General features: G+C 37.8%; 1 protein-coding gene across 7 annotated transcripts in view; it reads right to left on the bottom strand.

Moving 5' to 3' along the window:
- The window catches only part of CFH (complement factor H), a 65,140-nt gene extending 40,863 nt beyond the window's left edge, over positions 1-24,277 (bottom strand). For 3 of the 7 annotated variants that reach the window (XM_035722257.1, XM_035722260.1, XM_035722261.1), the window contains exons 1-2: positions 23,958-24,273; positions 103-297 (exon numbers count right to left, since the gene is read on the bottom strand). In XM_035722257.1, coding sequence (XP_035578150.1) covers positions 103-297; positions 23,958-24,015 — 253 coding nt within the window. In that variant the 5' untranslated portion in view covers positions 24,016-24,273. Of the gene's footprint in view, positions 1-102; positions 298-23,957 lie in introns of all 7 variants that reach the window. The other 4 variants (XM_027611971.2, XM_027611972.2, XM_035722259.1 and 1 more) reach the window with 3 other exon arrangements.
- Between the last annotated feature and the right edge of the window lie 273 nt (positions 24,278-24,550).

The raw sequence follows: 24,550 nt of genomic DNA, 5'->3' as shown, positions 1-24,550 counted from the left end.
TCATTTTTGTTATATAAGGCTTAATTGTACTCACTTACGTGTTTTCCCCCCTCTACTATTTGAAATATGTACACATATACAATTATAAAAAGGTTTACTTACTGCGGCATGGTATTGCTGGTTCCCATCCTTTGTGTGTGCAAGTAATGTATTCCCACTGCTTTTGTGAAGGAGTCACAAAATTGGAATCACAGGAATAGTAAAACTTTTGTCCTGTAGCTACTGGAAAGTATGATCCATAGCTCTTTTCATTGTATAAACTTCCATGTTTTATTTCTGGAAAATCACAGGGCTTTTCTTGCAATAGAAACAAAAACAGTATAAATAATGTTTTACCTTAATAAAAAAATCAAATTAGAAATGAATTGTTTCATTGGTGAATTATATCCTCTTATTAGCATAATTTCACTCATTGCAACATGCTATATGGTAGATCTTCAGAATTATTCAAATTATAACTGAAGGTTTACACCCATGGACCATCATCTCCTCATTCCCCCCATCTGCAAGTCATTGATAATTACCATCCTACTCTGTGCTTCTGTGAATTTGATCTTTCCTTTTTTTTAATTTTATATAGAAGTTTAATCATGAAGTATTTGTCTATCTCTGGCTTATTACGTTTAACATAATGTCCTCTCGGTTCAACCATATTGTTGTAAATATCAAGATTCTCTTTTTTCTCATGGTTGAATAATATTCCGCTGTACATACATATATCACGTCTTCCTTATCCATTCATCCATCAGTGGACACTTCTTAGGTTGTTTCTGTATGTTGGCTATTGTGAATAAAGCTATAATGAACAGGAGGGTGCAGATAGTTCTTCAAGATACTGATTTCTTTTCCTTCAGATATATACCCAGAAATGGGATTGCTGTATCATATGGTAGTTCTATTAAATTTGAGGAACATCCAAACTGTTTTCCATATGCCTGTAACAAATTACATTCCCACCCAATGTATACAATTGTTCCTTTTACTCCACATTCTCACCAATACTTGTTATCTCTTGTCTTTTTGATAAAAGCCATTTTAACAGGTATGAGGTAATAGTTCATTGTGGTTTTGATTTGCATATGCCTGATGACTAGTGATTTTGAGTACCAATTGGCATTTGCATGTATTCCTCAGAAAAATATTCTAAGTTTTGAAGAAAAAAACAATAAATTTTAAAAGAGACCAAGTACCTCTTCTCAAGCATTTCCACTGTGCTAGGGAAGTTTGTTATTAAATAAGTAATTAAAGAGATGTATGATATGCATTACGGCAGATAAATTCTATTTAGAAAAATAAAGCATGGCAAGATGATACAACTTGAATGGAACATTCCAAATACAATGGAATAGGATGTAACAGGACAACATTCTTGCTGCAAATTAGAAAAACCAGAACAAATTCGTGTGTGTGTGTGTGTGTGTGTGTGTGTGTGTGTGTGTTGAAAGGAACTGGATATTTTGAGAAGAAAAAGGATTAAATGAACTAAACCAAAGTGAGAAGGGCCTGTTTTATGCAAACATATTGTTTTTAACCATTTTTTCCCAGGTCGTGTTTGCCAACTCCAGGTATGGATTGAAGTTCAGGGTTTGCCTGAATGGAGTATTGTGATGAGGAAAAGAAGAAGTAGACAAACTTTCAGAGATATGTCTAACATGAAAAATTCTGAAACCCTGAAGAATAAGGGTGCTCTCCTGGAGCCTAAGTAGTGTCTTAAGAGTGGAGTGGACATTCTTATAGTCTCTTAGAAAAAGTCCCAATAAGGATCTCATTTCAAATACACAACTGTATCCCCATCAAGACAGGGGCCACCTTTGAAAGTCACTTAGGGTGAGATTTAAGAGCAGAGGTCAAAACACCAGAAAAGCAGGATAAATCTCTAAGAGTGTTCTGGGATTGAAGAAGAAGAGACCAACCAGGTTCTTGATAAAAAGCCAAGAAGGTCTTTACCTTAAGACTTTTGAAACCAGAAATGGACTAACTCAAAATAGAAGTACAACCCAGACCCATCCGAGTTCACTTCTTGATTAGATCAAGAAAGAGCAAACACTTGTCAATGGGAATTAAATAATATAAACTTTATCATTACATTTATTTAAGAGCCAAATGGACATAACAGAACACAAACGTATTAAATCTGAGGATTGATTTGGAAATATTCAAAATGAATACAGAAAGATAAAAGTGTAGAAAACGCCAACAACAAATAAAATAGAGTACAGGAAATATATGGAGCAGAGTCAAGTGATAGTTCCAAAACTAGAGGAGAGAAAAGACAGAAGTATTTGAAGAAAGAATAGTTGAAAGCTTTCAAAAATTGATAAAAAAAATCAACTCTCAAATTCAAAAGATAAGGAAAAAAACCCCAAGAGGGTAAATACAAAGAAAACCATACCGAGGTTTTGCTAAAAACCTAAGATAAAGGCAAATCTTAAAAGCAGACAGAGAAAAGAACACATATTTCTTTTAGGAGAACAATAAAAATGACACATGTGTCTGTAATAGTAACAACTGAGGCATGAAGAGAATGTGTTGGCATTTCTAAAGTGCTGAAAAATAAGTGGCAACAGAGAACTCTGATCCAGGGAAAACATACTGCAAAATGAAGGAGAATAGAAACACATTCTGAAACAAACCAAAAGCAGAGAGAATTCAACAATAGCGGACTGACACTACAAAAAACCCACTAAAGCTCTTTACGCTGAACGAAAATGATACCGTATATAAACAAAAAAGGGTAATATTAAATGAGCAGACCTGAAGAAAATAAATATATGGGTTAATAAAAAGACTACTGAAAAATAATAAACAATGTGCTATATATATTTTAACAGAATTTTAAAAACTCCATTTACTTAAAATTGACAACAATGTCTTCATAGTGCTTGCAAAAAATTCAGGAGTCTAATACAAAAAATTATAACAAAAATGTCAAGAGATAACAAATGAAGTTAAACTGTTTTAATGTTTACACAGGTTAGAATGTAGTGAAAGTACTGATTAAGGGTAGATTGTAATAATTTGAGTATGTTTATTGTAAAACATTAATATTAAAAGATATATAACTAAAGAAATGAGATAGTGAGGTAGTAAACAATATTTGATTAATATTTTAAAAAGGCAGGAAAGGAGGAATAGAAGAACAAAGAAGACACGACACAAAAAATAAATAGCGATATGTTAGACTTGAGCCTAACTGTGTCAGTAATTACAATAAATGTAAACGGATTCGCCATTCCAATTAAAGTCTAAACACTGATTGGAGAAAAACAGAAAATAAAACTGAAGTATATGCTGAATTACTTTTTGATAAAATGGGATCCGGGTGCCTGGGTGGCTCAGTCAGTTAAGGGTCTGACTCTTGGATTCAGCTCAGGACCTGATCTCATGGGTCCTGGGATCGAGCTCTCTGCTGGGCTCCCTGCTCAGCAGGAGTCTGCTTAGGTATTCTCTCCCTCTGCTCCTTCCCCCGCCTGGGCTCTCTCTCTCAAATAAATAAATAAATCTTTAAAAAATGGGGCAGATAGGTTGAAAGTAAATGATGAAACTAATACACTATGAAAATATTAGCCGAAAAAGATAAGGTTAATATATTAATATCAGGCAAAGATTAATTTAAGGCAGAAAGTATTGCTAGATAAAAGAGGGCTATTTCACAATAATAAAAGAACTACTTGAACAGAAAGATGTAATAATTCTAAATGTGCATGAACATTTAGAATGACTGCTGGAGTTCGCTCATACCAACTCACAGGAGATAATTATAAACATCTCTTCCCAATACAGTATTCAGTGGTGTCACATTGGTAACTTAAAATTGACCATATCATGAGTATTTACACCATGGGTATTGGCAAATTCTACAAATCAAGACTCTTTCTTTTCCTTTTTTATTTTTTTATTTTATTTTTTTTAAAGATTTTTATTTATTTATTGAGAGAGAGAATGGTAGAGAGAGAGCATGAGATGGAGGAAGGTCAGAGGGAGAAGCAGACTCCCTGCTGAGCAGGGAGCCCGATGCGGGACTCGATCCCGGGACCCCAGGATCATGACCTGAGCCGAAGGCAGCCGCCCAACCAACTGAGCCACCCAGGCACCCTCTTTTCCTTTTTTAAAATAGTTGATTGTTATACATTTGCCAGTATACCACTGTACATAAACCTAATAATATGTCTTCAAGATATAACAGAAGTAAAGAAGTAGACAAGTCCATCCTCATAGCTTGAGATTTAAATACACTTCTCCAAGTATTTGATAGAAAAGCAGATAGAAAATAAGGATATGGAATATATGAACATTGTTTTTTTTTAAGAGAGAGAGAGCGAGAGAGAGGGATAGCGAGGGGAGGGAGGAGGAGAGAGGGAGAAAGAATCCTAAGCAAGAATCTTAAGCAAGCTTCACACTCAGCATGGAACCCAACATGGAGCTCGATCTCATCACCCTGAGATCATGACCTGAGCTGAAATCAAGAGTCAAATGCTTAACCAACTAAGCCACCCAGGCACCCCAAATATATGAACATTATTAACAAAATTGACCTTTTTTATTGTCATAGAATGCAACCTTCAGCAGCTGAAGCTACAGATTCATTCCAAGTACCCACGGAACATTCACCAAAATAGACTATAAGCAAGGCTCAACAAATTTCAAAAGATTGAAAATCACTGTAAGTACACACCTTGACCGCTAGACATTGTTAAGAAAAAATAACTGGAAAAATCTCAAAAGTTTTGAAGTTAAGTAACACTTCTAAATCACTCATGGGTTAAGAAGAAATCACAATACATATTAGAATACAACTTGAACTAAACAATAATGAAAATATGCTATATATCAAAATTTGTGGGATGATACTGAAGCAGAATTCCTAAACTTTACATCTGGGAGCCCTGTCCATAAAAGCCCTGCACTGTCACCTCAGGTAGTGCAGGAAGGTATCTGGCTCTGGAGAAATTTTCAGCTCTTCTCCTTAGTGGGTAGAAGCAGCAATGATTCAGGAGGCAGGATCTTACTATTGTCATATTTTAAAAACCTTAAGAGTCCTGGGGCACCTGGGTGGTTCATTTGGAAGAGCATGTGACTCTTGGAAATAATGTGGAGCATTAGGAACTGCTGGTGCAAAGGAAAATGGGAACCATCACAGTAGTAAGATTTTAGCAACTTGTAGTAAAGTTGAAAATATGCATTACTTATTACTTAGGAGTTTTACTCCAAGAAATAGGTCACTGAGAAACTAACACGCATGTGAACCCGGTTTCATGTGTGGTAATAAATATAGCATAGGATTTTTTAATAGCCAAAAATGGAAAAAACTTCAATATCCATTAATAGTTGAATGGATAAAAATTTATGGTATATTCGTGCAATGGAATAGTACACCAACGCTACAAAATGACATGAAAAGATAAAATAATAATCACTCGAAGTAAAAAGACACAAAGGTACATTGATATTATAGGATGATTTCAGCTATATAAAATTCAAGAACAAACATAGATATTAAGGATGTGTACATAGGCTGTGAACCTATTAAGGAAGAGCAAAACTGTAATTACCAGAAATATCAAGGTAACATTTTCTTCTAGAGGAAAGGTAGGGGTATTGACATAAGAAACCCACTGGGATTTTCTGGGATGCTGGGAATGTTTTACTTGTTGACATGGGTGATTTATTATATTTGTAATACAGTACATTCATATTTTACTCTTACATATTATATCTCACGATAAATGTATTAAAGTAACAGAATCTGCATATAGAGTATGATGCTTATTTTGCAAAAAAGTAACTAAATGACATATAAAGAGATCACAGTATGTTACTATGAAGCTCATGCCTACTGATTATAATTGCTAATATTTTTAATACTGCCTGCTGCTTAATTTAGGTATAAATACCCTTGATATTAGAACGACTACAGGAGGAGCTAAGAAGGGAGGGTGGTAGGAGGACCCTAGGCTTGCCTCATCCCTTAAACACAGCTAGATAAATATCAAGTCATTCTGAACACCCACAAAATCGATCTGAGGACTGATAGAACAAACTGCACAACTAGAGGGAGAGAAGGGGTCACATCATGGAAGGTAGGAGGTGTGGAGACATGATTTAGGGGAGAAATGGGTCACAGGTGCTGTGGAGGGGAGCCCTGGTCATGGAGAGAGGCAAGAGAAAGAGAGAGGGAATGAGAGAAAGAGAGAGAGAGGAACGCACAGGGGATTGCACAAGGAAACACTTCCCCAAAGGCATTGACTGGGAAAATGAGAAGGGCTGATTTTTGTGAGTTTTTACAACCAGTGGGCTCAAAGACTAGAGTTTTAGAAGTTTGCGGCATGATCAGTATGGAGCCCTGAGGGCGCTGCAGTGTTGCTGTGGAGAAGGAGGGCAGATAGCCTGGGGACAGAAGATGTAATCTGAGGATCCCCTGGGATGTCCTGGGAGAGACAGTTCCCTCTTCTTGATGCACATCTGGGAGAGGTGGCATTGCCCAGAGGGGGAAGAAAAGAGCTGACAGACACCATTACCAGAGACACCTGTTGAGGGTGGCTAACCCAAACACCCATTCTTTGATGCACTTTGCTCCAAACTCCATGCCCTAGCGCTTTGGTGTGACTGCCCTACTGGGACAAACCTGTGTCAGTCCCAGCATGGGGAGACCCTCCTGCAGAGGATAAACACAGGTCTGCACCATGCCAGATCCCTAAAGTTTTGAGTTCTAAAACTCAGCTGGCTTGCCTGGGATAGAAAACAGGTGCACCGTGCTGCTGGGCAGGCCGATGGCCCAGACACAGTCAGGGTGAAGGCAGGGATCTGAGGGATATCTGGGACACATGAGGGGAGATTTTTCCCTCTTTTGCGAGGGCTTCCCAGACAGCAGTGGGCACGAACTCTCCTTTCCAGGGACAAGGGAGAAGGTTGGCACCATTTCCCTCCCCTGTGACCTTTTCTTGTTCTCTCTTTTGGGATGAATTCCTTGGTCTTGGCATTTTGTCTAAGTTTCTGTCTTCTGTGTGTTAGGAAAATCCAAAAAGCAGCAAGACAAAAGAAGTCCCTAACTGACAATGGGCACCTGGGTGGCTCAGTTGGTTGGGCGGCTGCCTTCGGCCCAGGTCATGATCCTGGAGTCTCGGGATCAGGTCTCGCATCGGGCTCCCTGCTTGGCAGGGAGTCTGCTTCTCCCTCTGACCCCCCCCCCCATCATGTGCTCTATCTCTCATTCTTTCTCTCAAATAAATAAATAAAATCTTAAAAAAAAAAAAAGAAGTCCCTAACTGACAAGGGAAGACAAACAAGGATAGCAGCAGATCTCGCCACAGAAACTTGGCAGTCCAGAAGAAAGTGGCATGATATACTCAACATGCTGAATGGGAAAAATCTGCAGCCAAGAATTCTCTATCCAGCGAGGCTATCATTCAGGATAGAAGGAGAGACAGTTTCCAGACAAAAGCAAAAGGAGTTGGGACCACTAAACCAGCCTTGCAAGAAACATTAAAGGGGACTCTTTGAGTGGGAAAGAAAGACCAAAGATGACTAAGACTAGAAAGGAACAGAGAAAATCTCCAGAAACAACGACAAAACAAGTAATAAAATGACACTAAGTTCATATCCGTCAATAATCACTCTGAATGTAAATGGACCCAGTGCTCCAATCCAAAGACATAGGGTATAAGAATGGATAAAAAAACAAGACCCATTTATATTCTGCCTACAAGAGACTCATTTTAGACCTAAAGATACCTGCAGACTGAAAGTGAAGGGATGGAGAACGATTTATCAAGCTAATGGATGTCAAAAGAAAGCTGGAATAGCCATACTTATATCAGACAAATTAGATTTTAAGGATTTATTTATTATTTTTTTAGAGAGAGAGAAAAAGAGTGAGTGCTGGGGGGAGGAGCAAAGGGAGAGGTAGAGAAAAACCCAAGTAGACACCATGCTGAGCAGGGAGCCTGACACAGGCTCAATCCCATGACCCCAAGATCACAACCTAAGCCAAAAATCAAGAATTGGATGCCTGACTGTGCCACCCAGTCACCCCCAGAAAAATTAGATTTTAAACCAAAGACTAGAACAAGAGATGAAGAAGGGCATTATATCATAATAAAGAAGATCTAACGATAGTAAATATTTATGCCCCCAACTTGGGAGAAGTCAAATATATAAAACAATTAATAACAAATGTAAAGGAACCCATTGATAATAATACAACAATAGTAAAGGACTTTAACACCCCAGTTACACCAATGGACAGATAATCTAGGCAGAAAATCAACAAGGAAACAATGGCTTTGAATGACACACTGAACCAGATGGACTTTACAGATATATTCAGAACATTTCATCCTAAAGCACCAGAATACACATTCTTTTCAAATGCACATGGAGCATTCTCCAGAATAGATCACATACTAGGTCACAAATCAGGTCTTTTTTTTTTTTTTTTTTGATGTGGTCACAAATCAGGTCTTAACAAGTAAAAAAAGATTGAGATCAGACCATGCATATTTTCTGACCACAACGTTATGAAACTTGAAGTAAACCAAAAGAAAAAAATTGGAAAGACCACAAATACATGGAGGTTAAAGAATCCTATTAAAGAATTAATGGGTCAACCAGGAAATTAAAGTAGAAATTAAAAAATACATGGAAACAAATGATAACAGAAACATGATTGTCCAAAACCTTTGGGATGCAGCAAAGGCTGTCCTAAGAGGGAAGTCTATAGCAGCACAGGCCTTACCTCAAGAAACAAGAAAAATCTCAAATACACAATGTAACCTCTTACACCTGAGGAAGCTAGAAAAAGAACAGTAAGTGACTAAAGCCTAAAGCCAGCAAAAGAAAGTAAATAATAAAGATTAGAATAAAAATAAATGATATGGAAACAACGACAGCAACGAGAACCAGCGGAACAGATGAATGAAACCAAGAGTGGGATCTTTGAAATAATTAATAAAATTGATAAACCTCTAGCAAGATGTTCAAAAAGAAAAGAGAGAGGAACTAAATTAAAAAAAAAAACCAAATGAGAGAGGAGAGATCAAAAACATCACACAAATACAAACAATTGTAACAGAATATTATGAAAAATTATATGCCAACAGGGCGCCTGGGTGGCTCAGTTGGTTAAGCGACTGCCTTCGGCTCAGGTCATGATCCTGGAGTCCCGGGATCGAGTCCTGCATCGAGCTCCCTGCTCAGCAGGGAGTCTGCTTCTCCCTCTGACCTTCCCCCCTCTCATGTGCTCTCTCTCTTTCTCTCATTCTTGCTCTCTCAAATAAATAAATAAAATCTTTAAAAAAAAAGAAAAAAGAAAAATTATATGCCAACAAATTGGGCAATCTGGAAGAAATGGATAATTTTCTAGGAACATATAAACTGCCAAAACTGAAACGGGAAGAAATAGAAAACTTGAACAGATTGATAAATAGCCAAGAAATCAGAAATCAAAAAATCCCAACAAACAAAAGTCCAGGGCCAGATGGCTTCCTAGGGGAATTCTACCAGACATTTAAAGAAGAATTAATACTTATTCTTCTCAAACAGTTCCAAAAAATAGAAATGGAAGGAAGATTTCCAAACTCATTCTATGAGGCCAGCATTACCTTGATTCCTAAACCAAAGATGTCACTAAAAAAGAGAATTATAGGCCAATATCCCTGATGAACATGGATGTAAAATTCTCAACAAGATATTAGCAAATCGAATCCAACAGTACATTAAAAGAATCATTCACCTGCCCAATGTTTATAGCAGCAATGTCCACCATAGCCAAAATATGGAGAAAGCCCAGATGTTCATCAACAGATGAATGGATAAAGAACATGTGGTATATATTTACAATGGAATATTACACAGCCATCAAAAAAAGAAAGAAATCTTACCATTTGCAACAACCTGGATGGAACTAGAGGGTATTATGCTAAGCGAAATAAGTCAATCAGAGAAAGACAATTATCATATAATTTCACTCATATGTGGAATTTAAGAAACAAAACAGAGGATAATAGGGAAAGGGAGGGAAAATAAAATAAGACAAAATCAGAGAGAGAGACAAACTATAAGAGCCTCTTAACACTAGGAAACAAACTGAGGGTTGCTGGAGCAGAGGGAAGTGGGGGGATGGTGTAACTAGGTGATGGGCAGGAAGGAGGGCACTTGATGTAATAAGCACTGGGTGTTATATGCAACTGATGTATCACTAAACTCTACCTCTGAAATTAACAATACACAATATGCTAATTAATTGAATTTAAATTAAAAAAAGGAATCATTCACCATGATCAAGTGGGATTTATTCCTGGGCTACAAGGATGGTTCAATATTTGTAAACCAATCAACATGATACACCACATTGATAAAAGAAATAAGAACCATATGATCCTCTCAAATGATGCAGAATAAGCATTTGACAAAGTACAGTAGCCATTCTTGATAAAAACCCTCAACAAAGTAGGGATAGAGGGAACATATCTCAATATCATAAAGGCCGTACACAAAACACCAACAGCTATTATAATTCTCAATGGGGAAAAACTGAGAGCTTTTCCTCTACCACCAGGAACAAGACAGGGATGTCCACTCTCACCATTGTTATTCAACATAGTACTAGAAGTCCTAGCCTCAGCAATCAGACAACAAAAAATAATAAAAGGCATCCAAATTGGGAAGGAAGAAGTCAACTTTCACTATTTGCTGATGACATGATATTCTATGTAGAAAACCCTTAACACTCCACTAAAAAATTGCTAGAACTGATTCCCGATTCAGTAAAGTTGCAGGATTCAAAATCAACATACAGAAATCTGTTGCATTTCTATACACCAATAAGGAAGTAGCAGAAGGAGAAATCAAAGAATCAGTTCCGCCTATAACTGCACCAAAACCCATCTGATACCTAAGAATAAACCTAACCAAAGAGGTAAAAGATCTGTACGCTGAAAGCTACAGAATGCTGATGAAAGAAACTGAAGATGACACAAAGAAATGAGAAAACATTCCATGCTCATAGATCGGAAAAACAAATATTGTTAAGATGTCTATACTACCCAAAGCAATCTACACACGTAATGTAATCCCTATCAGAATACCACCAGCATTTTTCACAGAGCTAGAACAAACTATTCTAAAATTTGTATAAAACTACAAAAGACCCCAAATAGCCAAAGGAATATTGAAAAAGAAAAGCAAAGCCAGAGGCATCATGATTCTGGACTTCAAGCTATATTACAAACCTGTAGTCATCCATACAGTTTAGTACTCTTACAAAAACAGATACATAGATCAATCAATGGAACAAAATAGAAAACCCAGAAATGGACCCACAACTATATGGCCAACCAATCTTTGACAAAGCAGGAAAGAATATCCAATGGAAAAAAGTCTCTTCAACAAATGGTGTTTGGAAAACTGGACAGCCACATGCAAAAGAATAAAACTGGACCACTTTCTTACACCATACACAAAAATAAATTCAAAATGGATGAAAGACCTAAATGTGAGACAGGAAACCACCAAAATCCTAGAGGAGAACACAGGCAGCAACCTCTTTGACCTCTTTGACCTAGGAACTTCTTACTAGACACATCTCTGGAGGCAAGGGAAACAAAAGAAAAAATGAACTATTGGGACTTCATCAAGATAAAAAGCTTCTGCACATTGAAGGAAACAATCAACAGAACTAAAAGGCAACCTTCAGAATGGGAAAAGATATTTGCAAATAACATATCTGATAAAGAGTTAGCATCCAAACTATATAAAGAACTTACCAACTCAACACCCAAAAAACGAACAATCTAGTTAAGAAATGGGCAGAAGACATGAATAGACATTTTTCCTTAGAAGATGTATAGATGGCTACCAGACACCTAAAAAGATGTTCAACATCACTCATCATCAGGGAAATACAAATCAAAACTACAAGGAGATATCACCTAAAACCTGTCAGAATGGCTAAAATTAACAACATGGAAAACAACAGGTGTTGGTGAAGATGTGAAGAAAGGGGAACCCTCCTGCACTATTGGTGGGAATGCAAACTGGTGCAGCCACTGTGGAAAACAGTATGGAGTTTCCTCAAAAAGTTAAAAATAAAACTACCTTACAATCCAGCATTGCACTACTAGGTATTTACCCAAAGGATACAAAAATACTGATTTGAGGGGACATATGCACCCCAATATTTATAGCAGCATTATCAACGGTAGCCAAATTATGGAAAAAGCCCAAATATCCATGGACAGATGAATGCATAAAGAAAAGTGGCATATATGTGTGTGTATATAGTTAAAAATAGAACTACCTTACGACCCAGCAATTGCACTACTGGGCATTTACCCCCAAAATACAGATGAGGTGAAATGAAGGGGCACATGCACCCCAATGTTCATAGCAACAATGTCCACAATAGCCAAACTGTGGAAGGAGCCAAGAGCCAAGATGTCCTGGATGAATGGATAAAGAAGATGTGGTTCACATAAACAATGGAATATTACCCAACCATCAGAAAGGATGAATACCTACCATTTACATAGACCTGGATGGAACTGGAGCGTATTACACTAAGAGAAATGTCAATCAGAGAAAGACAATTATCATATGGTTTCACTCATATGTGGAATATAAGAAATAATGCAGAGGATCATAGGGGAAGGGAGGGAAAACTGGGAAGGAATCAGAGAGGGAGACAAACCATGAGAGACTCTGGGAAACAAACTGAAGGTTGCGGAACGGTACGTCGGTGGGGGGATGGGGCAACAGGGTGATGTGCATTAAGGAGAGCACGTGATGTGATGAGCACTGGGTGTTATACGCAACTGATGAATCATTGAACACTACATCTGAAACTGATGATGTACTATATGTTGGCTAATTGAATTTAAATAAAAAAAATAAAAACGACAAGCTCAAAGATACTTATCACCATACATATTTATTAGTTTTACTTTCATTGCTAAACTCTTTTCTTTACTTGGTTTTATGACAATGGTTTAACATTCCATTCTAGAATTTCTTTTTAAAAGGCAAGCGGCGAATAATCAACTGAGCTGAATCCCATCATGGAACATACCCATCATGAAAACGTTTTACATTTCTTAGAAGCTCCATATAAAACTATGTTTTTGTGTGGTATATAATACCTGTGTGGTATTTCATATGCAGTAATTTTTCTTTGAAGTTTTAGCAAATTTTTAGCACATTTATGTTAGGGAACTTTTAATAAATGATTCCACTGTATAGTTTTGATTTTTAGAGTTTAAGTAAACATACTTTTTCTCCACTAGATGGGGCTGATGCCCTATCATAAAACAACACAAACCCCATCTCCCTGCATTTTGGTCCCCCCAAAAACCAGATTTTTTTTGTAGTTGTTAGTTTTTAAAGTTAGTGTTCATGTTTTCATATGAAAATTTTATGCTTAATTATAGGCTAATATGTGTGTTTTTCAGTTTAGAAATTCAGATCCACTTCATGGCATTCAGATTACCGGAAAAATAAATTAGTTAAATTTCAACCATGAGAAACTATGGGCTCTGAGAAACAAACTGAGAGTTCTAGAGGGGAGGGGGGTGGGGGGATGGGTTAGCCTGGTGATGGGTATTAAGAAGGGCACGTACTGCATGAGCACTGGGTGTTATATGCAAACAATGAATCATGGAACACTACATCAAAAACTAATGATGTGATGTATGGTGATTAACATAACATAATAAAAAAAAGAAAAGCAAAAAAAAATTTCAAACATAGATGCCATATTGTGAATACAGAACTGTTCTTCACTAGTGTATTAACATTTTGATAGAATTAGTTCCTATCCTCTTAAGTTAATGCAAGGGAAGAGTAATAAAGTTTATCAATTAATTTACTCAATTTAAATTATTATTATTTTTTAAAGGATTTATTTATTTGAGAGAAAGAGCACAGGAACCACAACCTTGCAGGGGAGAGCTGGGGAGGGGGAGGGGCAGAGGAAGAGAGAGTTTTAAACTGACTCTGCACTAAGCTCTGAATCCCACACAGGGCTTGATCTCAAGACCCTGAGATCATGATCTGAGCCAAAACCAAGACTAAGAAGCTTAACCAGCTGTGCCTCCCAGGTGCCCCTAAATTATTTTTTAAAAAGTAATGAATCTACTGAAGGAGTAATCCATCCACAAAACATTAAAGTAATCAATAGACACACACATACACACACACACGTTCAGTCCATTAGCTAGCCTGAGGCAAATGCATTTCTTTTAGGTTATATTTCAAGGTAATACATTTATACCATTAATTCTTGATTTTTCAAATTTATTTAATTCCTTTTAACAACCAGATACAAAAGACAAGGATCTATCTCTTTGACATCATCTTCCTACCACCTTCTCACAATATTTAATGTATATATGTTTACTATAGAATAAGAGTTCTCATATCGATTACCCTTCTTACTTCAAGTAATTCTTAAGATTCTGGTACTTTTTCCATGAACTTTAAACAGCATCTGTTTACTATAAGAAAATGGTATCACCCCCCTACTCCATTTGTGCATCTTTCTACTGCCATCTCCAAAATCTTAGTTTTGATTATCATTTGCCACCTTGACGATGAAACAGCCTGCTAACTAGTCTCTGAGACTCCATCCTCCACAGGGCTACACAGGAGTTTTTGCAAAATTGGTCATGCCACTCCTGTGTTTAAACTTCTTCGGTGACTTTCCCTTTAACTTGTAAGACATTCCAAACTCCTTACCTTGCCCTTGGAACTCCTATCTGGCTCTTGCCATTCTCGCTGATAATCATCTTGTCTCCTCTACCACGTACTCATTGTGCCAAAACCACCCTGGTTTGTTCATATTTTGTTGAGCATCTCAAATGTATTTTTTTCCTTTAGGTCTTTTGGTGGTTTTCTCTCCTGGAACACTTGCACCAGAGATTTTGGTGGTTGCCTTTGTCTCATCTTTCAGGCTCTGCTCAAATATTATTTCCTCAAAGTGACCCACGTAAGACCAGCCCAGCTAAAGGCTCTGTACCACACTACCCCATCTCTGTTATTTTCCCTCAGTCCCTACTTTACTTCCTTCCCAACACAGTTCACGATTCATAATTATTTGTATGTTTACTAAGATTTCATCTATCCTGCCATCAAAATGTAAACTCCCTGAGAATAATGACCATCTCCGTCCTGTTTCACAGAATGGAGTGATTTTCATCAGTACTCAGATCCTCTAACCTCAAATTCACCTCCTGTCTACTTTGGTTCTAATCTTCAATATGCTGAGCATTATCAGCTCATGTCATAACCAAATATTTAAATGATTCACTATCTTGTGTTCTAACAGGATTTAGGCGAATCTTACAACATGACTTTTGTTTGTCTGAATTGACAAAAAAGTGTTCAAGTTCAGTTAAACCACATTCTCAAAAAAGAAGTTCTTATTTCTATAGACTGTCTCTGTAAATTTCTGTTCTATATCACTCTTGGGGTCTTTCTCCTCTTACCCCTTAATATTTCTTGCAGGGCCAGCTTAGTGGTCACATATTCTTTCAGTTTCTGCTGGTCCTGGAAGCTCTTTATCTCTCCATCCATTCTGGATAAAGTATTCTTAGATGCATGTTCTTCTCATATAGTACTCTGAATATGTCTTGCAATTAAGTTTTTATTTTATTTTTTAAGATTTTATTTATTATTATTTTTTAAGATTTTATTTGTTTTTTTTGAGAGAGAGAGAGGGCTTGAGAGAGAGAGAGAGATCACAAGCAGGGGGAACGGCAGAAGGAGAAGCAGACTCCCTGGGAGCAGAGAGCCTGATGCGGGACTCGATCCCAGGACTCTGGGATCATGACCTGAGCCAAAGGCAGACGCTTAACTGACTGAGCCACCCAGGAGCCCTATTTATTTATTCTGAAAGAGAGAGAGAGCAAGCCAGCGTGTGAGCAGACACACAAGTAGGGGAAGGGGCAGACGGTGGAGAGAGTCTCAAGCAGACTCTGTGCTAATTGAAGAGCCCTATGCAGGCTTGATCCCATGACCATGAGATCATGACTTGAGCTGAAATCAAGAGGTGGTTGCTTAACTGACTGAGCCATCCAGGTGTCCTGAAATGAAGTTTTAAGAAAATAACTCTAGAAAAAACAGAGATTATATTGCATTACTAAAGCATTTCAAGAAATAAAATTATATTTTAAAAATTTTAAAGTACAATTATGCAATTTTTTCTTGAAATTTTAACAGTGTAAAGACAATGAAGATAATTCCAGGATTATAAAAAGCAAATGGGAGAACAGGAAATAGATATAAGAAACCAGGTAGAATACAAGTATGTCATAATTAGGGTTGAAACAAGTTACTCTCAGGATACAGCTTGAATACATCACTGAAATCAAGTTTCTTGGAAGGTGTAGTGTTTGGATCGCTAATACCTAATGCCAATTATTGTTCAAGTCAAAATGGTAGCTTCTTAAAATAAATTGTTAGTATATGTATCTTTAGGTTCAAAATGAGTCTCTTGTAGACAGCATATGGATGGGTCCTGTCTTTTTATCCAAACTGCAACCCTGTGTCGTTTTACAGGAGCATTTAGGCCCTTCACGTTGAGAGTGATTATTGAAAGATACGATTTTATGTCATCATGTTGCCTATGAAGTCCTTGTTTCTATAGATTGTCTCTGTAAATTTCTGTTCTATATCACTTGTGGGGTCTTTCTCCTTTTATGGAAACCCCCTTAATATTTCTTGCAGGGCCAGCTTAGTGGTCACATATTCTTACAGTTTCTGCTGGTCCTGGAAGCTCTGCATCTCTCCATCCATTCTAAATGACAGCCTTGCCGGATAAAGTATTCTTGGCTGCACGTTCTTCTCATTTAGTACCCTGAATATGTCTTGCCAGCCCTTTCTGGCTTGCCAGGTCTCTGTGGACAAGTCTGATGTTATTCTGATATTCCTCTCTCTGTACAAAAGGAATCTCTTTCCCCTAACCGCCCTTAAAATGGCTTCCTTGGTTCTAAGATTTTCGAGTATTACTGTTACATGCCGGGGCATCGGTCTGTTCTCCTTGATCTTGGGAAGGGTCCTCTCTGCCTCTAGGACATGAATGCTTGTTTCATTCCCCAGGTTAGGGAAGTTCTCAGCTACAATTTGTTCAAATATATCTTCTAGTCCTCTCTCTCTCTCTCTCCACCCCCACAGGCATCCCAACAATTCTGACATTGGAAAGTTTCATGGCATCACTTATTTCTTTAATTCTGCTTTTATGGATCTTAAGCTGTTTGCTCCAGGCCTCCCCCTGTTCCTTCCTATCAATTTGTCTTCTAGATCACTACTTCATTCTGCCTCGTTTACCCTAGCTGTCAGAATATGTAGTTTAGATTGCATCTCATTGATAGCATTTTTAAGTTTGGCCTGATTAGCTCTCATTTCTGCCCTTAGAGAATCTATGTTGCCATTAATAGTTTTCTCCAGCCTAGCTATTTTCTTCATAACTGTTACCCTGAAGCCTATTTCCAACATCTTGCTTATATCCATATCCATTAGGTCTGTGGGAGAGGCCATTGTCTCTGGTTCTTTTCTTTGTTGGGAGTTCCTCCTCCTAGACATTCTGTTGAGTGGTTAAGGGAATGTACAGTCGAAAATATCAACCCCAATCCAGGCAAGATGCATCCTGGGAAAATTCAGAGTGATTGGAAGCACCACCAAAAAAACACAGCCAAAACCCACGAATAATATTTATAAAGTTAAATTAAAAAAACTGGGGGGGGGTGGTGGAGGGGGGAGTTATAATCTCTTAATGTGGGCAGGGTAGGGTATTTCAGTTCTTCCTGGGTGTATTTTGTTCTCTTTGTTAAAGAACACTACTTCCCAGAGTTACAGGGAAATTGAAACTGGTGTTTGTGTGTATATATATATATATATATATATATATATACATATATATATATATATAATTATATAACTGAATAGGGGAAAAAAGGACTACATTGAAGTTTATATCTATATATATAGAAAAAAGAAAAAGAGAAAAAAGTATAGGTGTGAAACAGTAGGAGTTAAAAAGTTATGGAATATGTTGTATTAAACATCTAGTTGAAATGATAAGTAGGAAAAAGAAAAAACAGAAAAAACGAGAAAGAATAAAAAAGTTGTATCTAAAAAATACACAAGCCGTGAGGCAACACCAGGAGCTTAATATACTAACTTCCCCCTGGTGTTGGGGTTTTACAGTTTTATGGGGACCCTAGGGTTGTTGTCCTCTTGTTCTTCCAGCTTGTCTTCTGGGGGAGGGGCCTGCAGGGTTGTTTTTCAGTCAGTGCTGCTTGGGTGGAGTTGCCCTGCCCCCTATGAAGGGGCTGGGCTCCATGGAAACCGTTTTGTTTTTTTGAGCTTTTGTTCTCCGGAGGTTTTGTTCTCTGGCTCCTTTTCACACATTCTCGGAGGATCAGGGCAAAGGAGAATGTCCGCACCCAGACCTCCGCCCCAGAGGAGAGAAGCCACAGTCTGCTCCTCTTTGAACCCTACAGAACACACGGTCTCCCCCTCTGTAAACTCTGCTGCAAACTGCAGCCTCCCACAGGAGGTGCACGTCCCCAGCGATCCTCTCAGCAGTTGACCCAGGCCCCTGCTTGACTCTGCCCCCTGTGCCTCCAAAACCACAAGCGATCCCAGTCTGGGCGGGTGCGGGTGGCAGCTACTGAGGGCCAGCCCCCCAGGTCCGCAGGCACAGATCCGCACAAGCGGCCGCCCTGGTCCCAGGGTTTGCCCTTTAAGCTCCTGGATTCTGTTCAGGCGCTGTTATCAGGCCCTTCCCGTCCCACCACGACCGCTCTGCAAGCTATCGCTGGTCCCTAGGAGCAGGATGTTTCTGCACTGGGGTATTACTTCCCAGGGGCTAACTTCTGATGGTCCCCTCCCCTTTCTGTTTATCCTCTGATAATCTGTTCCCGCAATTGCAACTCCATCCTTTGTACTTCTCCACTGAAGATCCTCTGCCCCCTAGAGATCCAGGACGTATACTGTTACATGTCAGGCTGATTTCGTGGGTGTTCAGACTGGGTTGGTAGATATCCAGTTAAATTCAGGGGACCGGTTGAAACAGAGTCCCCCACTCCTCCGCCATCTTGCCCTCCTCTCCCTAAGTTGTTAGTATATACTGACTGGTTGCTATAAAAAGGAGCTGAGTCAGAGGATGACTTTAATGGGGGACCTTTGAAAACTCTGTAGCAGGAATGATTTAGCATCTGAATAATTCTCACGACAATCTTGAGGATAAGAATTAAAAAAGAAAAAGAAGAAAAACAACACACACTATACCCAATTTCACCTGTAGCACTTGTGGAAATGCCATTGATGGAAGATTTAGAAATGTGGGGCTGATTTCAAATCTCCATTTTTACCAATCTACTGAGAGTCTTGTGTATACCAACTGATGCTTCCTCAGTCTTAAATGTCCTCCTCCCTGTCATCCTTATCTGGTTAACTCCTATTGAACCTTCAAAGCCTCTCCAAGATGCCACCGTGACCCTGACCTATTTCCCTCTCTTCATTCCAGCTCTTACAAATCAACTCCTCAACCCTAGCCCACTCCAGGCTCTCATTCCTATTTGGGTTTCTTGCCTCCTCTAAATGATCCTATACTCTCTCTTTTGCTTATCTCCATCGCAGTGCTTTATATGATAAAATTCAATATGGTAATAAAATACAGTAATCATTCCTTTTGTTTTCCCCACTAAATGAATGGCCTTTTGGAAAATGCTAGTCATAGGGCCTGGCACTTAAGAGTCGCTCAAAAAAATGATCATTGGATGAACAAAGAAATGAATGAAAAAAATGAACGGATGACTAGGGAACTCTCCTGGAACCTTTCCATTATACCTGCAGATTATAGGCAACCTCTGGAAAGAGCATAGTGGATGGTAGCAAATGTAAAAGGTAAGACTTGGGAACAAATGTTTCGTGATCTTAAAGCTCCACTGCATGAACCCCAGACACTCTGATACCTGTAATTCCATTGTACATCTAGTCCACGTATCCGAAGTTTGAATTTATGTTATAATTTTGAAGTCAGGAATCATTTTAGTTTAGTTCAAAAAATAAAAACTTTTGGAAGTCTATGAAGTGAACGTTTCAGTAACCACTATTCTATTACATTTTTGGTCAACAAGATTTGAGAAACATGGTGCTCTCAGTTAAAATGTCAAAAGAAGAGTGCTTTGTCAAATCTTTTTACCCCTTCCCTTCTGTTATTTTTGTGATTTTTTTTCTGTTCTATTACTTTAATTTCTCTGAGTCATTTTTATAATGTTTCCTTATAATTTTAAGCTGAAATGTTAACACTCCCCCCCATTATTTCATGTTCTTTTTACGTACCATATTCTGAAACTAGTTAAAGTTGTTAAATGGGTGAAGTGAGCACAGGAGAGATTGGTTGGCAAGAATCTCACAGGCCCGGGCAGGTGGGGGATGGTGTGGGGGGTGAGGAGGGGGGAGGCTTTGCTGGGAAGAAGGAAAAGTGCAAAGGCTGTTGAACAATCAGGAATTGAGCAAAGAAAAGTGGATCGATTTAGACTTTGGCTCAAGCCCTAGCAATCAAAGGCCAAAAATGAAGACTCTACTAAATTGTGTGTGGGGAACTTACTTTTGGGAACTTTTGGGAACTTACTTCTAGCTAAGAATAATTTCACCAATCCTTAATAATTCAGTTCTAGGTGAACATTACATGCAGGCAGAAGAGTAGCTTGTTCATTTTCCGGATATGCCTACACTTAAAATAAACAAGGCTTGCTTTGGCAGACCTCTCCCTCTCATGACATTCCGGGGGCATCTCCTCTGACCCTTCTTATGGGGCTCACCGGCGTGCTTCCCCATCGGATCTCCCCTCCCCAGGAATACCGCAGGTCCCAGACTTGCTTAGTCCAGTTCTTCACCCTCATCATCCCATTCTACCTTTCCTGACTAAAATGGCTACAGAGGAGCTATCAGCTTACAATAATTCACAGCGAATTGCAGTGAATAATACTAGCTTTAACTCTTCTAAAGTATTTAGAGTATTTGTCATTCCACATTAACCTCTGGTTTGTTGAATCTGGTGATATCGACGCGTAAAACATTTTTGAAGAGAGGATATTGAAAGTGGTTGGGTCATTGCACAACTTTAAATCACACCATATAGGCAAACACCACAGAACTATCTCTGAAAATGTGGGGTTTGGGTGAAGGGAGAAGAAGAATTCTTATTTATGATATTGGAATTGAAACACAGAATTTTGGATTAAAAACCACTACCTCAGGTTTTCTGGATTAGATAACTATGTATTACATTCACATATATCTTCATAAAAGAATATATTTTATAATTAATTCTTATAATTTATAATATCAATTATTGTTTCCATTTTAGGGTTAACTCAAATTTGAAACCATCTTGTACTTGAAACAATATATAAATTTTTTTCCTCCACTTTCTGATAGAAGAGAATCTCTCTAACTTTGATATATATTTTGATATATCAGAATTAGATAACATATATATCTCTCCACACAAAATAGTGTGTACTTGGACATGTTTCAGTAGGTTTTAATTTATTCACATTTATCAGCCAGGAATTTCTGGGCTGTTGCTAATTTCAAAGAGTATGTGGTATGTTTGAGGGACTGTTACTCTCAAGTTTTTCCTCTAAATCTGACCAGATTCTTAGCAGCCTATGGGGACTCCTGCAAACACGATGTTTTATAAGGAAGCAACTCATGTTTCTATACAAATGGAATGGGAATGCAGAGAACCTATCACATTAAAAAGGTACTAGTTGGTCTCCGAGACACTTGGGCCAATAAATTCTTCCTATTGGCTGTTATGCTTCTTTAGTGGTGAGTCACATTTTTTGAGGAATGTTCACTTTAAACAGAGCAAAGGCCATTTATGAAATGCTACAACGTCAAACCTGGTTGAATAAAGCGGATTGTGAAAATATTCAAACCAGTATTCAACCAGCAGAAAACTGATATCACATTTAAACACATTTTGATGAAATATAAAATACAGATGAAATGAGTCAGCTAGAATCAATTACATAAGGAGTTTAAATCGCTATGATTTAATTTTTATTACACACTTTGTAGCACCCAATTTTAATTCAAATTCCACTTTGTAATCACTTAAACAGTTTAATTAAACTTGGCCTCAATTCTTGAGTTTTAAACATGAACTAGAAATAAAACAAATCTTCCTTACATTACAAATGACATCTACATAAAGCCTCAGCAAAAAATATGTACATTTTGAGACACTGAAAGTATTTCTCTTAAAGAAAAGACAAAAAACAGTTATGTAAAGAAAAAGATGTTTGCAGGGCACCTAGGAGGCTCAGTTGGTTAAGCGTCTGCCTTTGGCTCAGGTCATGATCCCAGGGTCCTGGGACTGAGTCCCACACTGGCCTCCCTGCTTAGCGGGGAGTCTGCTTCTCCCTCTCCCTCTGCCGGTCCCCCTGGTTCTGCTCTCTCTCTGTTTGTCAAATAAATAAATAAAATCTAAAAAAGAAAGAAAGAAAGAAAAAGCTGTTTGCTACGATTGGTAACATTAACAGGGTTCTGGAACTCTTTGCCAATACAATAATATTTTACTTTTGAATATGAACTGTAATATTTATGTGTGCAAGGAAATGATGGAATACCTAGTTTAAAAGGTGGCTGAATATGAAGTTTGCAAGCTAAAATACAAGCAGTAGCATATTAGAAGCAAAACTGAAAAAAGGCTCTGTCCCAGAAAAAAGTTAAATGCATTTGAATAAACCTTAAAGGATATAATTAAAAAGATATCTACCTTTATTTTGTAGATCGAGAGATGCTCAAGGAGAGAGATTTTATGTTATTTGCCAACATTTCTCAATGCTTAGAGGCTGACATGAAGTAAGCATTCAATCAAAACTTGTTGACTTAGTGAAAAGTTTTGGAAATTTAAAATGATACGTAGCTAACTGATTTGGTTTAAAAATGTCAGTCAAATATTATCACATAACTAGTTTCCTATCATGAATTAGAAACCACATTGCCTCCAAAGAAACTTTTTAATTTATTGAGAAGTAGGGTTAGAAATACATTTAATATAAATCTAGTAATTGTCTTACTGATACCAGAAAGAAAACTTATACATGCATATTTGCTACTCCTAAAGACTTCTCTTCTAGAATAACTTAAGATGTTACAAACATTGCATGTTCAATTTTTTCAAATTTATGTGATATTTTCATTCTAATGATACAAGTAGTGCTTGCTTCTCTACAAGACTTCTAAGGCTGTGGCAATATGATTTGTAAATGATAAATGCAATTTTCTTTAGAGAGAGTTAACATCTATATCTGAAATAAATTCAGTCAGATGATTTGAAGGCTTCTATTCTGTAATTTCTGTTCTGGTTCTATACATGTTCATATGCTTCTTAATACTTTCACACAAAACATTTTGGTGAAAATTCTGATCAAAAAATATAAATTATGATAATTTCAAGGGAAATTATTATGATATATTACAGTCTTCAAAATGTTTATTAAAACATTTTTTGAGGGGCACCTGGGTGGCTCAGATGGTTAAGTGTCTGCCTTCGGCTTAGGTCATGAGATCCAGGTCCTGGGATGGAGCCCCAGGGGGTGGCATTGGGGAGGGGTGCTCCAGCTCAGCAGGGAGTCTGCTTCTCCCTCTCCCTCTTCCCCTGCTTGTCCTCTCTCTGTCTCTCTGTTTCTCTCTCTCTCAAACGAATAAGTAAAATCTTTAAAAAAAGCAGTTTTTGAATTTTTTCATTAAATAAAATCATGATAAATAATCACATGATTTAAATAAGCTACTTACATTTTTTAAACTTAACAATGTCTAAAGCCACTCACTCACGAAGCTACAGAACAGTAATTAAATCACATTTTCTAGACCAAATTCCTGTGAAAAGCATATTAGCAAATGTTTTATAATATAGAAAAAAGTCTTCTTTTTTTTACTCTTACCTTCAGCCATACAAACAGTCCACAATATAAGCCAAACGATCTCCCCTGGAAATCTCATTTTGAGGATCTTTTAGGAGTACATTTAATAGCTGACTGCGCTCACACTATGTCAAGTTCTCTTCCTCTAAAAATTGTGGTTAATGCAGGAAAGCACTTGCTCAAAAGGAAATTGAAACACAGCTCAGGAATTAAAGGGAGTACTAGATGCTCCACCCATCAGAAACTTTAGCAAAGTGAAAGGGAAAAATCAACCTCAAGTCCCAGCATTGCCAGAGTTTGGATCTGATTCTCCCTGCATTCCCACTGAATGTTAATGCTGTGACCTGCTTTTGATTTGTTTTTATAAACTCAGGCATGTTCTCCGCTGGAGCACATTCAAGTTCTTAGAATGTGCAAAGCAGTAAATGGTGATATCCTCTGGATTTCATAAACCCTCAAAAGAGGAAATAATAGAAGCTCTTTTAAAAATCATTTACAGAACCTGAAGTGAGTCAATGCTGTCACAAACAAGACCCAGACACTGTGAGTAAACCTTGCCAAGAATGTAGTGCTGGCTTGCTTTTCCCACAGTCCAGGAAATTATTCCTTTAAGG

This window comes from Zalophus californianus, chromosome 10 (genome assembly GCF_009762305.2).
Source record: "Zalophus californianus isolate mZalCal1 chromosome 10, mZalCal1.pri.v2, whole genome shotgun sequence".
In the NCBI taxonomy this organism is placed as follows: domain Eukaryota; kingdom Metazoa; phylum Chordata; class Mammalia; order Carnivora; family Otariidae; genus Zalophus; species Zalophus californianus.
Note: the sequence above shows the minus strand (reverse complement) of the source record. Positions and strands in the feature narration are given on the sequence as shown.